The following is an 18480-nucleotide window of genomic DNA, read 5'->3' on the forward strand; positions in this document are numbered from 1 at the left end:
ACTAACTACCTTCTACTACCAGATCAGGAGAATCTCTCACTATCTTTAATAAACTCCTGAAGACAGAGCTCTTCAAAGAGCACTTACTCTCCTAACACCTCTAACACACTAACTACTTCTAACCCCATTTCTTCTTCACCTCCTTCACTCCTCTATCCTATTATTCCCCTTCAACCTCCTTTAGGCCCTATCTAAAGATGTTTTACCTTTAAACTTCTATTACTTTTGTACTTGACTATTGTAAGTCGCTTTGGACAAAAGCGTCTGCCAAATGTAATGTAATGTAATGTCTGTAGAGATGGGGGTGTGTCCATGGAGTGACCAGAGTGGCCGGAATGAAAAAGTTTCTATTGTAAAATAGATAAATATATAGATTAAATAAAATAAAATAGAATAAAAATAAAATGATATTAAAATAGATATCAAGATAAATACACACAATATAAAGTAGAGTAGGAGAACAGCAGCAGCAACATGAACTCAAGAGTGCAAGTTTTGCAATAGCAGCATGTATGATGAGTATGAATGAACAATGCAGTAAAATGATAAAATATCTCAGTGAGTGTCAAAATATGTAATTGTTGGTTAGAGTTTCTGTAATTCTTGCAGTTTCTGTATTTCGCACCCTGTCTACAATGCAGTAAATAATACAAATAAAATAAAATTATAAAAAAAAGAATATTAATGATAATGTGTGTTCAAACTTTTGACTGGTACTGTACATTATGTAAAAACAAAAAAAAGTGTAGATAAATGATTTTTTTTCTAACAGTGACGGTCTGTAACGCGAAATGCATGCTTTCTTTCTTTCATTCATTCATTAAACTGGACACGCGCACGCACGCACACGCACGCAGCTCTTACGTCAATTCCGCGCGACGTCAAAGCGTGAGCCACGTGGGAGGCGCCTCCTGCTCGGCGGAGGTAAACATCTGCAGTCAGTTTTCTACCTCAATTACCGCCCCGTTCCTCACCCCACAAGCCCCGGACCGAGCCCCGCCGCACCGAGGACCCGTTCCCCTGCCCCGGCGTTTCCTCCAGATCATGCCCCACGACCCCGACCCTCCTCCGGCCAAGAAGTTTAAGCCGGGCTCGCCGTTCTCCCGCCTCGAGAAGAAGCCTGGCATGCTGCTGCCCAGGAAAGGAGCCGCTCCGCTCCTCCTGGACTCCCAGAGGAAACAGCTGCCCATCTACCAGGCCCGCTCCCAGCTCCTCAGCCAGCTGAGACAGCTCCACAACGCCGTGCTCATCGGTAACCCCGCACTACACACTGCTCCAGCTCTCTGGAGCTCAGCAACTTCTGTAGGGTTTATAGCTAGAGAAGAACTCAGGGGCAGGACAGGCTCAGTCTTCTTAAACCTTAAAACACTAATTTTCAGGGTAATTAGCTCTTCAGACACGTGTGCTAGTGTGTTTATGTATATTCAGCAGTGTTTTTATAAACACAAGGATGAAATTAATGCTCCTCGTTTAAGGTTTTATATTGGATCTGTCCGTTCCACCTTAAAAAAAACCTACTGCAGGGACGATGTTCCGCCTGTAGGTGGCGCTGCATGATTGCTTTTATTATTAATGTGAATGAAAGCCGTGGACATACAAGTACTATTACTACTGCTGCTACTACTTCTAAAGGCGATTATAATAAGAAGGAAAAAATAAGAATTTCTATAATTTAACTTTCTTTTAATTACAAAGTACTTGTACTTAGATTATTGAGATTATATAATATAGTACTTAATAGGATAAACCATATGACTTTTATATCCATATATACAGCAGGATCTTTATTATCTGTGTTTATTAGTACAAAGGTATAAAAAGTCACAAAGTGACATTTATTACCCTGCAGGTAGAAGTATAGATACTTTTTTTTAACTCAAGTAAAAGTGTAAAAATATTGGTTTTAAATCTGCTTAAAGTATAAAAGTAAAAGTAATGTAAGGGCGGAAGAAATGCCATTAGGGACAAAAGCTTAGCACCCACCTTTCCCCCAAATATAAATTTTTCTAAAAGCTATATTGACTAATGTTATATTAAAATGTTCCTGTTGATACATTTGGGATGTACTCGACTCCCTGTTTCTGATGCATATATACCCATTGAAAATGAATGCATTTTAGTACATAGTGTAAATATATTTTAAAAAAGCTTCGTATGGACATTTCATAGTTTGGAGTTCTCTTGACAGGGTTTGTATATTCAGTGAAAACCTGGAAATTAAAAACAGCAAGTTCCAGGCCTGGATAAGTTTTGAAAAAATAAAAGAAGTACTGATAGTAGAAATACTAATTCTATACTCACTTAAAGCTGGTTTAAATAATAGGCTGACCTAAGCATAGTACATTCAAATCAGGTGTCTTAAGAGTAAGACGTTCTTTGAGTTTATTTTTATTACTATTATTAATGATTGTTATTGTATTATTATTATTATTAATATTATTATTATTATTATTATTATTATTATTATTATTATACGTGTTAATTAATTAATTAATTACTGCTCTACTCCTAGGAGAGACTGGTTCAGGTAAAACCACACAGATTCCTCAGTACCTGTATGAAGCTGGAATTGGGCGGCAGGGCCTTATCGGGGTCACTCAGCCCCGGCGTGTGGCCGCCATCTCTCTGGCAGGAAGAGTGGCTCAGGAGAAGAACTGTTCTTTGGGAAAGCTGGTAAGTTTTACCTATTTTCACGTTTTTAAGAGTATATATGAATTTTCACTACTAAAAATGCGATTAGCCACATGGAGATTAATAGATCAGATTATTTAATTATTTAATTCACTAGAAGGTAGACATTGCTGCTGTTAACTTTGATTACTGTTAATAAGATCTCTCTGTTTTCCAGGTGGGCTACACTGTACGATTTGAGGACGTGACGTCGTCTGAGACCAAGATAAAGTTTATGACTGACGGTATGTTGCTCAGAGAAGCGATAGGAGACCCTCTGCTCCTGCGCTATACTGTGGTGATCCTGGACGAGGCTCACGAACGTACCATCCACACCGACGTCCTCTTCGGCGTGGTGAAGAGTGCCCAGCGCAAACGCAAAGAGCACAATAAGATACCTCTAAAGGTAAAGAACTAACACAGGGTGACTAATAACCTTGTTCTCATCCACTACTGTTTCGGTTTATCAGATAAACTCAACTGTTTGATCTTTAGGTCCTTGTGATGTCAGCCACCATGGATGTGGACCTGTTCTCTCAGTACTTTAATAAGTCCCCTGTACTGTACCTGGAGGGCAGGCAGCACCCCATACAGATATACTACACCAAGCAGCCCCAGTCTGATTACCTGCAGGCAGCTCTGGTCTCCATTTTTCAGATCCATCAGGTTTGTACCAGATTTTAAAAAGGTCTCTTAGGGCATTTTTTTACACCAGCACTATTTGGTGCATACTCTGGTTTGTTTGGCCAGGTGTGTACTAAACAACTTTTGTTGTATGAACGTGATCTGACCTCTACCTGAACCGACTATCAAATGTACTTCTTTTATTTGAGCTAAACTTTTGTCGTTCAGGTGCAGTTTAACCTGATTTACTACCCAGATATTTACCATGGCTATGATCCAGTGCTGTCTCTGCTGCTGCATCAGATTTGTGTGCTTGTCTCTCGTACCCACACATATCTTGGTGCAGCTGTGCAGCTATAGCTGCAAAAACAGCAAAAGCAAACCGCCTGTCCTATATTTTTACCTCCTCGACTAGAGCATGTACTTCAGACCAGCTGTTTGCTCTCCACTTGAGCAAAAGATGCTCCACATATGAGCTGCTAACACATCAATGTGGCGTGTGAGGCGTTTCAACAGGGACAGATTCATTCACATTACACACAGATACAGCTCACTTATATTTGTGAATGTGAACCGTCAAGATCTGATTAGAGCAATGTGGCTTGTAATATGAACGTAGGGCCATTTTTCAGGGGAAAACATGCTTGTGTGGTTTGTTAGGACGCATTTTGGTGTGTTTGGGTTTGTGGCTGTGGGAAACCAAACAGAGGGAGAAAACGCTTCAACTAAAAGAACTCATCAACTGATTAAGACCAGAGAAACAAAATACAGGTGTGAAAACACCCAAATTAAAAAGGGACCAGAGGTGAAAAGTACAGGAGACCCATGACATGCTGGTGGTTAAATTTTCTTTTTGGCCCCTTAGGAAGCCCCATCATCTCATGACATCCTGGTGTTCATGACTGGTCAGGAGGAGATCGAGGCGCTGGCTCGTACCTGTCGGGACATCGCCAAGCACCTGCCGGACACCTGTGGGCCAATGACTGTCATCCCCCTGTACGCCTCACTACCCCCCACCCAACAACTCAGGGTTTTCCAGCCTGCACCAAAGGTAACCACAGATACACAATCCTGCTGATGGACCATAATGACTTATAGAAAAAGACAATACAATTTTATAAGCTGTGCTGTTCTACATATTCTATTGGTGTAAATATACAAAAACTTAAATTATGCTCACAGTGTCCATACAGCTCAAATAATTGTCTCAATAACGTTGTACAAAATAAAATAACAATGGTAGTACAATTTAACAGTCTAATTTCTTACTTCCCCAGGATGTACGCTTTCTTTTTCATACCTGCTTTACTGAGACCTGTTAAGTTTGAAAGGGAAACGTTAAATTAATTACATTTTTTTGGATGGCATTGCACAGTCAGTTGAAATAGCTTATTACATCATGTTTATTTATGTTCTTTATCTCTCCGTCAGGGTTGTAGGAAAGTCATTCTATCAACCAACATCGCAGAGACGTCTATAACCATCTCTGGTATCAAATACGTCATCGACACAGGAATGGTGAAAGCAAAGCGCTATAATCCAGGTAAGTGTACGGTGTGTAAACTTATTATTTAAATTCAAGCAAGCAATCATATAAGAACCATAATTTTCTGTTGTAATATTTTGTTTTTGCTGTGTGTGTCTGTCAGACAGTGGTTTGGAGGTGTTGGCAGTGCAGCGGGTATCTAAAGCGCAGGCGTGGCAGCGAGCCGGCAGGGCGGGCAGAGAGGACTCGGGCTCCTGCTACCGCCTTTACACTGAGGAGGAGTTCGACAACCTGATCAGCATGACTGTACCTGAAATACAGAGGTGATGTATACAGACATTACGTATATTATAAAGAAATGTATTTATTGTAAACTTTATTATTCATTGTGCAAAATGTATACAGCTCTGAAAAATTAAGAGACCACATCAGTTTCTCTGATTTTGCTATTTATAAGTTGAGTTGAGTATTTTAGAAAATACATCATTTCTCCCAAATTCCAAATAAATATATTGTCATATAGAGCATTTATTTTCAAAAAATGAGAAATGGCTGAAATAACAAAAAAGATGCAGAGCTTTCAGACCTCAAATAATGCAAAGAAACAAGTTCAAGATTTTTAAGATTTCAGAAATCAGTATTTGCTGAAATAACCCTGGTTTTTAATCACAGTTTTCATGCATCTTGGCATCATGTTCTCCTCCACCAGTCTTACACACTGCTTTTGGATCATTTTATGCCACTCCTATTGCAAAAATGCAAGCAGTTCAGTTTGGTTTGATGGCTTGGGATCATCCATCTTCCTCTTGATTATATTCCAGAACTTTTCAATTTGGTAAAATCAAAGAAACTCATAATTGTTAAGTGGTCTCTTATTTGTTTCCAGAGCTTTATTTTGCTAAATTGTATGAAAACATTTATAGGGACTTAGAAGGCAGAAGATCTTTTTCCTTGTGGTGGTTTCTCATTTGGCTCATTTGTTTTTTTAATGGTTTTTAGGTGTAACTTAGCAGGAGTTGTTCTGCAGCTGCTGGCTCTGGGAGTTCCAGATGTGCTAAACTTTGACTTCATGTCCAAGCCTTCACCTGGTAAGAGCCTGATATTTTAATAATACTCATGTTAGGATGTCTTCTGCTGTTCTCATGATGATGTTGACTGTTGGAATGGTTGTCCTGGCACCCAGCACAGTTTGTTTTACCATACTAATTAACCAGATAGTTAATTAGTGATTTAAATCTGATGCATACACGCAAGCTGTGCTGGAGCAGCGTTGGACATTTGTATTATGGCTTCGACACAGTTTAGATGTTCGCCGTTTCTGGAACTGCATGTAATACAGAAATGTATAGGAGTGAAATGTATAAGCTGAAATACTGAGGCTTCTACCTGTGATTGGACAGAGTCGATGCGTATGGCAGTGGAGCAGCTGGATCTGCTTGGTGCAGTGGAGAGGAAGGATGATCAGGTGATTCTTACTCCTCTGGGTAAGAAAATGGCCTACTTCCCGCTGGAGCCCCGCTATGCCAAAGTAAGTTGGGATCATGTTCTGTATTTATGATTGAAACACATTACGACCTACAAGTTTCCACTTTTAGAAGCCAGTTTGAGTTCCAACTTGTGGCACCAGGTGGCGAACCTCACCAGGTGGTGAAGAGTGTGTTTGAAAGTCCAGTGCTTAAAATATTGCACACAGATTAGGAAGAACTTGGATGGTGGGAACATAGATCTTACTGCAGATGTAGGGGAAAACTTTTTAGAATGTAATAGATACATATTGGAGCAGAGGACTGCCAATTTCTTGCAGTTTGGGCATTTTTTTAAAAACCCGATACACATAAATCAACCCAAGAACATGTAAGAGATTGGTATGCTCCCTCATCTGCTGACTTTCTACAGAGAGTAGGAACAGATTCCTCTCTCAGACGAAGTCTGCTTGCAAATTGCTGTGTACTGTCCTCAACCAAAATGACAGAAATGGTGGATCATCATCTAATCTAGTGGGTGGGGCTTTGGTTCGGGTTGCACATTTTCTTACTGTGATGTCACAATAAGGGGTTTGTCCAAATGGTGGGAGTACGAAAGTATGCCAAAAGTGAGTTTTGCATATTGCGTCCCCTTTAACTACTGTATAAGCATATAAGCAAAACCAAAGTATACATACTTGTTAACGGGTTTGTCTCACTAACTAAACACAATGATTAATATTTAGATGAAATAATGATTAATGTTATTCCTATATGTAGTACGGTATGTTAAATATAATTATGGTGAGAGGTCTTGCAGTGTTTCAGACTGTTTTTTATGTCAACGCTTTAATGGATGTAATACGGATTGGCATTTTTGTTTAAATTTTTTTTAAATGACAGTAAAAACCTTTTGTCTTGTAGACCATCCTGATCTCTCCAGAGTTCTCCTGCACAGAGGAGGTTCTGACTATCCTTTCTCTGCTCTCTGTGGACTCTGTGCTCTATAACCCCCCTGCCCGCCGGGACGAGGTGCTTGCCGTGCGCAAAAAGTTCATCTCTAGTGAGGGAGACCACATGACGCTGCTCAACATCTACAGAGCCTTCAAGAAAGTCAGCGGCAATAAGGTAGGTGGTTTGCAGCAGTACATGAACTTTGTATTACTTGCCATAGCACATCAGTAAATGCAAATCTATGCAAACGCAGTATTACGACTAGTGTTCTGTAATTGAGTCATTGAGCACAGTAAGCTTTTACTGCAGTGAGCAAGAACATGACCATTTATAGCTTATAGTGTCTTCTATTAAGGATATAGTGTTTTACTTAGATTTTAACATTGTTTTTTCGCACTATAAGGCGCACTGTATTATAAGGCGCACTGTTAATAAACGTCAATTTGCAGGTCTATTTTCATGCATAAGGTGAACCGGGTTATAAGGTGCTTTATGCGACACTAGTAAGGAACAGGGGTGTCGCCATGTTTTCCTTCTAATTCAGCAGATCTTGCCGCTGGGTGGCGAGACCTGTAAAGTTAAACTTAGTTAAGTAAACCAAACTGTAATTATTAAAAAAAAAAACATTTTCTTAGTTAGACGAGTGCTGGATGTTAATGTACACATTTTTCTCTAACATTAACGGCTAGCTGCTAGCACTATTGCTACACTAAGGATCCCTGAGTGTTCTGGTAAGCCAGGGCAATATTAGCGAGAGGTTCGTCCCATGTAGTTTGTTTTAACATGATAAACGCGCAGACTACAGTCAGACATACTCACCTCTGAACGGTGAAAGAGCTAGCGCAGTTAGCGGGTAATGCTAATGCTGCTCCAGCAGTGCTAGCCAGGCTTATTCAAAGGCTACAGGCTGATACTCACCTCTGAACGGCAGTTAGCGGCTAATGCTAATACTGTTCCAGTCTCAGTGCTGGAGAACTAAACTGAAACTCCTGTATAACTCTGTACTTCTGCAGAGTGGCTTTACTGCTCCTTAATACCTGACTGGTAAAATTCATATATAAAGTGCACCGAGTTATAAGGCCCACTGACAATTTTTGAAAAAATGAAAGTATTTTGAGTGCTTCTAATAGTGTGAAAAATATGGTAAGTTAAATAATGTATCCTTATGTTTAACAGTGATGTGTATGGGTTTAATCTTTTCTACAGGAGTGGTGTAGAGAGAACTTTGTGAACAGCAGGAACATGGGCCTAGTGGCTGAGGTCCGATCTCAGCTGAGAGACATCTGCATTAAGGTTTGTGGGTTATGGGTTTACAGCTTTTTGTAATGTAATGAAGGACATTTGGTTTCTGTTTAGCACCCAGCTTGATGGGGCATTCTAATCTTAATCTTCATCACCTGTCTATTGTTCTGCAGCTGGGGCTGAAGCTGGAGTCTTCACAATCAGAGCTGGTGAACGTGCGACGCTGCCTGGCCCGCGGAATGTTCACCAACGCAGCCGAGCTACAGCCAGACGGCAGCTACGTGGCCCTGGACACCCACCAGCCCGTGTCCATCCACCCGTCCTCCGTCCTGTTCCAGGCCAAACCAGCCTACGTGGTCTTCAATGAGCTCCTGCACACGTCTCGCTGCTACATGAGGGACCTGTGCCTGGTGGATTCCGACTGGCTGCAGGAAGCCGCGCCCGAGTACTTCCGGCGGAAGCTCCGCACGACCAGGAGCTAGTGCTTTCAGGGGCCACCAAGGGGACCAGGGGCCAGAACACAATAATGCTGCTTTGATCAGCCTTCAAAGGAATGTTCTTCACAGGAATGTTCTTCACAGGGATGTTCTTCACAGGAATGTTCTTCAGTTATTAGATGTCACGATAACTGCATACCTTTGCTCCACCTTTTTCTTTTCTTCACAAGCTTGTGGACACTGAAGGCCAATGATTTAGGAGCGTTTAAGGACACTTGTTGAGTGGAGCATCAAAACAGTTCGACAGTTGGCCGATTCACACATTTGGAGTGAATTGGAGTTTTTGTACAAACTTCTTTGCAGGTCCACTAAAGGGTGCGTTTGACTATTTGTGGAGTTAAGCTGTTTTTGAACCAGGAGCCCTTTCTACTTGATGATGATGATGATGATGATGATGAGGACCTTGAGATGCCATACCTGTTCCAAATATTACTCTACTGAACGTAGTGTAGGGTTAGTTGGATGCACATTAGGTAAGTCTTTGCCAGAGAGTACGTTTAAATGCATGTTCATAATCTGATTACTGCAGATAATCTGATTTATAATATTTATTTCACAACTACTTGAATAAAGAGAGCTGAATTTTAGCTCAGTAACTGTAATTCTTGGTCCATGTTAGGGCTGGGCAATATGATAAAAGAAAAGTCACATCTCAATATAGCATAGAGAAATGGTAATAGTACAGTAAGATATGATAAACTTAATTTAACAAAGGTAACAGATATAATGTTATATTTATTTGTAACATAAAAGCTAGCGTTTTGTGTGGTTAGCGGCTAATGCTAATAGTGCTGGAAAATTAACCTGAAACCCCGGTTTAACACTGTACTTCAGCGGAGTGGCTTTACTGCTGCTTACAACCGGACTGGTAAAATTCATACAACACAAGGCACACCGGATTGTGAGATGCACTGATGATTTTTACAAAAAATTAAGGATTTTAATTGCACCTTATAGAAAATTGTGTAAAAAGTACGGTACCCAATTTCATATAAATGCATTGATTGGATTTAATTACTGACAAACTCAGATTATTGATATGTTCTGCAGTAATCGGATTATGAAGTGCATGTAGACACTCTCAGTTTTCATCCACAGCTCAGTTGGATCCACAAAACTGATCTGTCTTCTTTATCTTTTTGGATACAATTCGCCTGTAAGCCAATACAGTACCTGGACCAGCTTTGGCGGGATAGAGTCTGATCTTAATCAGTTTTCAACAGCCCATGTGAAAACTGACTTCGGGTTTTTTTGGCTCATAACTTGAAAGACTGAGTTTATGCTTTGGTTGTAGCAGATGCCTTACTGCTAGAACTCTAACTCTTAACAGCCTATTGCCATACATCAACACCGATGGAAAGACACACAGTTATTGTACATTGTGTTTCAGGCCATGCTGTTTTTATACCAAGACTGTAACATACTGACATTGAAATATTTTCTGCCACAGCTGTCCAACAGCTGTTAATTATACAGCTCTATAATTATAGAATAAATCGGTTTTAAACACAGTGCTTAAATGCCAACAAGAGACGTGCATATAGTTTAGTAATATATATATATGGAGTATTTATTTCATAGAGGGAAGAGGATATTGCAAGTGCTTTCTATTCCTAACAATAGAGTCCTATTGTGTAGGGTGTGGTGGTAGTGTTATGCAATTTCTGGTTTGATAGGTTGATATAATTGTCTAAAGCTGAAGCCAAGCCTGAAGCTCCACAACAATTACATACAGTTATAAAGAAGGTAAAGTAGTGATAGATTAAAAAAACAAAAAAAAAATTAAATGCTATTAGCCAGGATTCACCCTGCATGTACCCTCCCACCCATGTGCATGTTTAAAAAAAAAAGCAATACTTTAGTCTATTTTGTTAAAATATTTGATATGATAAAACCATGTCTCAGGCTTCAGGCAGCATATTTATAACTAGGGCTGCACAATATGTTGTTTGTTTTAGAACCATTTTAGCAATGTGAGCATGACATGCCTTCTGACATGCTCTGTTACCACAGATCACATTTGAACCCAGTGATTTCCTTGGTGTTTGAGTTATAAACACTGACCTTAGCTTGGGTTTAGTGTCTCTCTAGGGCTTGACACTGTCTTAATGAATTCTTACACCCCCCAAACAAAGCATTCCGAAACCATAATGCTACCGCCACCAAGCTTCACGGTTGGTTCGTATTTTTAAGGAGCAGTGTTTGGGTTTTGCCTATGCATGAATTGGTCCAGGTCAACCAAAAAGCTTTACACTAAATACTTTTTCCAGACTTTTAGACCCATTCGGACCATTTGGCTCTGATTGTAGTTTGGTGAAGCCGTAAAGCCTTAGGCTACGTTTTAATGGTGCGCAATAGACACATTGCAGTACATGCAGTGTTACATGAAATTAAATCTGACAAGAATTGAAGCTTGAATACACAGTGTGTATTACTAATATCATCACATTGAATTATGTTGAATTGTTAGTAGTAAAATTCTAGATTGTATTTTTTTTTACTCTCAATATGTCAAATTCAACTTGCTACATTCTGCTTTATAGAAAAAGAACATTTCTACTGTTCTTATTTTCAGTGGGTGATATAGCCCTAAAATAATATCACGATATTTCAGTGTATTTTTGTGATATTTTTGTATACACTGCTGCATTAGTATGAATATTACATTTTATTTGGTGATATTATTGCATACGATATGATATGGCACACCCCTAACTGAGATTTTCACCGGATTCTAACAGACGTCAATGATCCAGAATGTCATGATACTAATAATGCCCTCCAAATATCTCCATATATCCAGAATTAATGTATAATAAATGATACTGGACAGATATAATCTATCTGTAGTAGATAACTATTGGGGAAAAAGAACAGTGTGAATTTTTCTTTTGTTCCAAACAGCAAAACATTTATGATATATGGCACACCCATATTACCACAGGCAAATATCTGGCCATTATCATTTATTTTACTCTAATTTTTAATATACAGCATGTCTCATTTAAGATCACTACATGTTGGACAATTGACTTTTTACTGAAAATTTGTATGTTTTTTAACATTTCAACATCCACCACAGACAAAAGTTTAAATTGGTCCAATATTGTTAACATCTAACCATCGAACCATGAGAAAAAAAATATTTTTAATTATCACAATACATATATTGCAATAGCAAATTTCACAAATTCATTTTTACCCAATATTGTGCAGCCCTACTTTCTATAATGCAGTGCTTCCCATTCTGAGAATGGGTTTCTCTACAACAGAGCATATAACATTTAAACCATGCTGATCATCTCTTAACCATTTAATTTAAATACATTTGAATAAACTTCTGTGTCATTCCGCTTTGATAAATCTCCAGAACTCTAGTCTTAGTCTTATACTGGGGGCTGCATTACCTGCTAAATTCTTAAAGAATCTAGTGCTGCTTTTGGCTTAGATAATAAGAATGTGGCAGATTCAGCAGCAGTGGTTTTAGACGTCGGCCTCGATTAGCTATGCATGCCTTTCTTTAGTACTGTAGTATTTGTATACTACTGATGTCCAGACACACGTTCTGCTTGTTCTGATACCTTTTACGTTCCCACAGCTTGTGACAGATCATTGCACATCACATTGAAGTATTTCTGTATCGATATGCTATGCATGATGAACAAAATATGACCACTCAGGTTTCTAAAGGTACACTGAATGTACCTCAGATATATTTAATATAGATGTAGGGATTCTTTTTTTCTTTTAAAACAACAGAGTTTTGGTTATGAATTATTGCATGTGGGTTAGTGATGCACATTCTTACCTTAAGAGTAGGTTCTGAATACTCACAGTATCCACAGTATGATTAACCTTTTTACATTTCAAATATGCTTGGATTTTTTTGAGGTATTGTTTTTTTTCTGTGTTCTTTCTTTTAAATGGATCAAATGATTCCTCTCACAATTTGGTTCTGCTTTTATTTTATTTATTTTTTTATTTACTTATTTGAGTGTTTTAGGTTAAAATCAGCTACCAAAAAAACATGTATTCAGGCAAAACTAACCAGCTACATTATTGCTGCAGTTTGAAGGAGGGAACAGTTCCTTTTTTTCTTTCCTGTTAAAAAAAAAAAAGATATTCCACATGCTTTTTTTTTCTATGAGGAAGGGTTTATTTTTTTTTCTTTTTTTTTTCTTTTGGAGAAGTGAGAAGAGTCATTTTGGTGAGGCAAGAACACTGAAGAGTTGCTTTGCTACAAGATGCTTGAACTTTTCTTAATTAAAAATTATTTCAAGCGAATTCTTTGACTGATTCTGTATTTTTGCACATTAAACATTAAACAACATTACAATTTCAATTACAATTACATCTCAATTAAAACAAGGATGAGGAAAAGTGGCCAAAAGAGCACAAATAACAGTGCGAGACATTGTGTGTTCGAATCCCCATTAAAGCTGCCTCTCTATCAGCAGCCAGAGTCTGAGAGAGCACAATTGGCCTAGCTTTCTCTGGGTCGGTGGACAGACTTTTCTCCTCACATCACCCTAGTTGCACTAGCAGCAACTGCAAAAAAGGCAGTAGCTGCAAATTTGTGGGGGATTTGAGAGACAGAAACAAAACAAAGAAACAGAGACTAAGAACAAGCAGACGAACCATACAGCACAATAGCAGCTAGACTCATTCACAAAACGATAGGCTTTTGTTGGAAGCTAGCCAAAATGGTGGGTTGCTTTGGTTGCTTAGCAACCATGCTAGCTAACTTAGTAGGGCTAAAGGATGACGTGTAGCTGCTTATGTGTTAAAATGTGCTAAAATGATGATTGAATTAAGTCACGTTTGTAGGTAAAATTCAACATTTAAAGTATTATTTGTATCACCTATACACAACATGGGCTGATACTATTATATGTAGAGAACCGAAAATGTAGGAATCAAACTTTAAGGCTAAGTAACTACTGATGCCTATGTTAATGTCAGAACAAGATACTCGAAAACTGATCTGATAACCTTGACTGATCCTGGATCAGCATTTCTACTCTGAGACGTTTGATAAATATGGGCCCTTTTGCATCAACAACTCTGTCCTCAGAAATGCTATATAGATCTACTGGTGCTCAGAAATGCTATATCGATCTAAATATATATAAAAGTTGGCATTGGCTGAACAACACCTGTTGTGGCTGTGCACGTATCACTATTACAGCTTATGACTGTTCAGCAATACGGGATCGTGCACTTCCCTGAATACTGTACTCAGCATTTCCTGTGCCAAGTGACACAGTTGCCGTAGTACGAGGATGTTTGAGACAGCGATATTTTTATTTGTCGGTCATGTCAGCTTCTTGCTTCTTACGTAGCCCAGTTCTTTACAGTGGAAAAAAACTGCGTCCAGATTATGTGGATTTATAATATGAAGGTAAACAAGAGAATAACTACTTATTTAATGACAAATCAGTAAACTGGAGTGCTGTTGTTTTGTTTAATCTTTAAGCCACCATAATTAACCCAACAGTTCATTAGGAGCTACATTATATGTATAAAAAAGTATTGGGACACCTACATTCTAAACTCATAGTCATTAGTGTGGAGTTAGTACCCCTTTTCAGTTCCAACAGCAGGTATGGAGCTCTGCAGTTATAATATCAGCAGAAAATTGAATATTAGACCATTTAGACTATTTCTATTGATGAAAGAAAACACAGTCCTTACTGACACTGTATCTTCTATAATAAGGTACCAACTTTGTGTGTGGATACAGTACGAGATCACTGGCACACAGGTCCATTACAGAAAACCAGCCAATTTATTTCCTATAGATAATGAGAGGTTTGAAAATGGTAAAAAAGGTAGTCTTTTTTAATGTCTTTTATGATTATGTGATGTGGTGTGGTGTGCTAGCATACATAGGAAATTAAACCTAGTCCACCACAGATAAAGTGGTGTTACTTATTGCAATATACCCATTATTGATTGATTTACAAATCCAAACCAATGTCCTAAGTGCAACAAAGCATCTGATACAAAATAGTTAATAGTAATACTGCAATATAGGGAGAAAACAGTGTGCATATCAAATTTCATCCACTTTTATGTTAAGAGCAGAAAAAAAGAAATACAAGCATGAAATTGGCTTTTTATTCTCCAGTTCCACCTTAAAAATAGGGAACTACAGACTCAACTGAGGCCAGAAGATCACAGAGCATAACATGCAGAGCAGGTTAAACAATAGACTGTGAGCTTGTGAGTCATTAATATATAATATGTAATGTAACACTCTTTACTGAGGTACAACAAGACACCACACAACTGTTAAACTCTTTCAAACCTTTATTTCTTTAAAGTGACTCAGAACTTGTAAAATCCACAAACACCACTTACAGTACACATTTATGGGGCCTAAGCCCCGAACATAATGCGATATTCATGTGCGCAGCTGCAACCCGACACTGTGCAGAATCCAGTTCCAGTGACCGCTTAAGGAAAAAGGGGTTTGCAAGGGTCACTGGCACCACTGGTATCCCGTGTTTGGTAGGTCAGCAAAGGCGAACAAACATTTGGACCACAATCCGTTTCTCGTTTCAACTCCAGTCTGTGCAGGTCGGCTCTGTAGGGGGGAGGGAGGACAGAAAAAAAAAATCAATATTTAAATGTCTTGGACATGGAAATGAGAGTATGTGGGCCCGAGACAGTAACTCTTTTTAAATGAACGACATATTGTCCAAGAAACTAGTGCCATAAACAATATATCAGTCATTTTAAAACATGGAGAGTGGAATCAGAATCTAAAAGCGTATATATGCCAAATAACAAAACAACCTTCTATTTCTAAACCTAAAAAAAAAAAAAAACTTAACAATGCTCTTCTAATCAAGAGGAGAATCAGGAGAATATGGGATATATTTTGTACCAGTTAAAGAAAGAGGTTAGGCCTAGGCATAGGTGGCAAGCATAATAATAATAATAATAATAATAATAATAATAATAATAATAATAATAATAATAATAAAACGTATTAAGTATTATTATTGCAGTTGATTTGTTTCCTTTTATTGTAGGTGAATCTACAGTAAAAAAAAAATAAAAAAAATAATTATTAATATGTGTGTATGTTGTTTCATGTTGACACACACACACACACACACACACACAAACACACACACACACAAACACACACACACACACACACACCTACCTACCTTAGTTGACCTTTCCTGTTAACCAGCTCGTCTAAGCAGTGTTATTAAACTAACAGTAGGGTAGGAATACATGCATTTAAATTCATGCTGGATACAGTTGTAGCTAGATGTTTTCATACTGTATTCTAAAACCAAATAAACAAGGTTTTTCCCCCAATGGTGGAAAAAAAAAAGTCATGTTAACAGGGCTCTTTATGCTTCAACTAAAACAATTGGAAACACTGAGGTCAGGCCTACCTTTTAGTGTACTGTGAGTAATTTAGCTATAAAACACGAACATGAATACTGAATATTGTGAATAAGCATAAATAATTGCAAAAATCTTATTAAACCAGATTTCAAGTGCTATAAAACCAGCAAATCAAACTGTTATCAAATGACACCGTTAAATTCTTAAAGCTGAAATATCCATTTTGTTTTGCAAAACCATAATTTGACATGCTCATTTATGTCATCCATGTATCTGTGTATCTATATTTTAGTGTTTAAATTAATAAATCAAGTAAAAAGCAGGAATAAGGTCTAATAATGGGGATTAAAGGGACGTAAAAACATTTTCCTGGTGTTTTTGTTAAGATGGCTGCTGTTACACAACAGGGTGTGAGGAAGAAGAGGCGGAGAGGAAGATGAACATGCCCTGACATGTTTCTGCAGCCTGGAAAACAGAGAAAATGAGACAAAACACGATAAAAACCCGGTTTAAAGAGTGAATCTCACCGTAACGCGGCTCTCAGGAGGAGCAGCTCTTGGTCCTCCTGCGCTTCAGCTCGCTGTTGTGGAATTTCTCCAGGATTTTGCGCTCGTGTCCGGCGGGGCAGTGGCGGTTAGTGTGGAGCCCGATCTCCCGCTTGGTGCGGCCTTTCCCCCCGGCGTGGCAGGAGTACTCCTGCAGGTTATAATAGTCATACTGGTCGTAGTGCGCCTCCTCAAACAGAGCCAGTCTCTCGATATCTGTGGCCATTTCTACTGCAGAGCGCTGCTTATCCCTCTATATAATCCCTATATCTCTCCCTCAGACTCCCTAACTCTCTTCCTGCTGCTCTTTCTGTGAGTAAACAACGGCTGATGTCACGCAGTTTTCAATAACACCAAAGTCACGTGGGCTCGACGTGCTCGGGCGCTGATTGGACACGGCCTGACATAGCTAGTATAAACACGCCCACTTCCAGAAGTCACGTGCTTTCCCAACAGAAAAATAATAACACTGCATTCTGGCAGATAATATTAATAATAATAATAATTAGCTTTATTTATATAGCACCTTTCATACAGTTAACAGCTGCTCAAAGTACTGACAGGTAAACAGAACAGTACAATTAAGAAAAAAAAGTAAATTAAAACAATTAGGATTATTATAACTAAAATGAACTAACTGTCAATCAAGATAAGAAACAATAATAATTATTATTAATATTGTTATTACAATACATATTATAATATTAATAATAATGTAAACAATACTACTACTACTACTACTACTACTACTAATAATAATAATAATAATAATAATAATAATAATAATAATAATAATGCAGCTCAAAGTGTTGCACATACGGACAGAGGAACAGAAAAGTAAAATTTAAATAAAAGAAACAAGTCAATTTAAACAATTTAGATTATTAAAGGTAAAATGATGTAATTGCCATATCAAGATAAGAGACAATAATAATTATTATTAATACTGTTATTACAATCATATTATAATAATACATATTATAATATTAATAATAATGACAAAAATACTACTACTACCACTAATAATAATAATAATAATAATAATAATAATAATAAAGCTCATTAATAATAATAATAATAATAATAATAATAATAATAATAATAATAATAATAATAAAGTGTTGCACATACGGACCGAGGAACAGAAAAGTAAAATTTAAATAAAAGAAACAAGTAAATTAAAACAATTAAGATTATTAAAAGTAAAATGAAGTAATTGCCATGACAAAACAAGACACAATACTACTACTACTATACCCCTAGTATTTAAATTCAATTCAATCTTTATTGTCATTCAGCACTACATCAAGATGCATTGCAGAACGAAATTACGTTGCATCAAGTCACGGACAAAAAACACAATACAAGGATACTGATATAAGGATACACTCGAGAAAAAAAAACACACACATCATATTGCACCATCTTATATTGCACTAATATATTGCACCTTAGGTAGTGCTTAAAATTGTGTGGTGTTCAGCAGCCTAATGGCCTACTACTACTACTACTACTACTAATAATAATAATAATAATAATAAGAAGAAGAAGAAGAAGAAGAAGAAGAAGAAGAAAAAGAAAAAATATATTTCATTTATATACTATTCATTTACTAAAATGCAGCTCAA

General features: G+C 37.8%; 2 protein-coding genes across 2 annotated transcripts; one reads left to right on the forward strand and one right to left on the reverse strand.

Moving 5' to 3' along the window:
- Positions 1 to 868: 868 nt before the first annotated feature.
- dhx33 (DEAH (Asp-Glu-Ala-His) box polypeptide 33) lies at positions 869 to 13220 on the forward strand. The gene is made up of 12 exons (XM_007255814.4): positions 869 to 1252; positions 2513 to 2673; positions 2849 to 3076; positions 3166 to 3336; positions 4160 to 4345; positions 4726 to 4837; positions 4944 to 5103; positions 5780 to 5868; positions 6181 to 6308; positions 7168 to 7371; positions 8404 to 8490; positions 8613 to 13220. Exons 1-12 carry the CDS (start codon positions 1045 to 1047, stop codon positions 8919 to 8921), a joined length of 2043 nt encoding a protein of 680 aa, XP_007255876.2. The 5' UTR covers positions 869 to 1044; the 3' UTR covers positions 8922 to 13220.
- Positions 13221 to 15230: 2010 nt separating this feature from the next.
- Positions 15231 to 17186, reverse strand: LOC103037428 (nuclear protein 1-like). Its single transcript, XM_049466469.1, has 2 exons — positions 16835 to 17186; positions 15231 to 15525 (listed from the first exon to the last, which is right to left on the reverse strand). The coding sequence occupies exon 1, from the start codon at positions 17076 to 17078 to the stop codon at positions 16848 to 16850; it is 231 nt and encodes a 76-aa protein (XP_049322426.1). The 5' UTR covers positions 17079 to 17186; the 3' UTR covers positions 15231 to 15525; positions 16835 to 16847.
- Positions 17187 to 18480: the final 1294 nt, after the last annotated feature.

This window comes from Astyanax mexicanus, chromosome 1, assembly GCF_023375975.1.
Source record: "Astyanax mexicanus isolate ESR-SI-001 chromosome 1, AstMex3_surface, whole genome shotgun sequence".
NCBI classification, from domain to species: Eukaryota; Metazoa; Chordata; class Actinopteri; order Characiformes; family Acestrorhamphidae; genus Astyanax; species Astyanax mexicanus.

Coding starts and splice junctions, on each gene's coding strand:
- dhx33 (XM_007255814.4), top strand. CDS start 1,045: ATGCCCCACGACCCCGACCCTCCTCCGGCCAAGAAGTTTAAGCCGGGC. Junction 1,253..2,512: donor CCACAACGCCGTGCTCATCG/GTAACCCCGCAC, acceptor CTCTACTCCTAG/GAGAGACTGGTTCAGGTAAA. Junction 8,491..8,612: donor TGAGAGACATCTGCATTAAG/GTTTGTGGGTTA, acceptor ATTGTTCTGCAG/CTGGGGCTGAAGCTGGAGTC.
- LOC103037428 (XM_049466469.1), bottom strand. CDS start 17,078: ATGGCCACAGATATCGAGAGACTGGCTCTGTTTGAGGAGGCGCACTAC.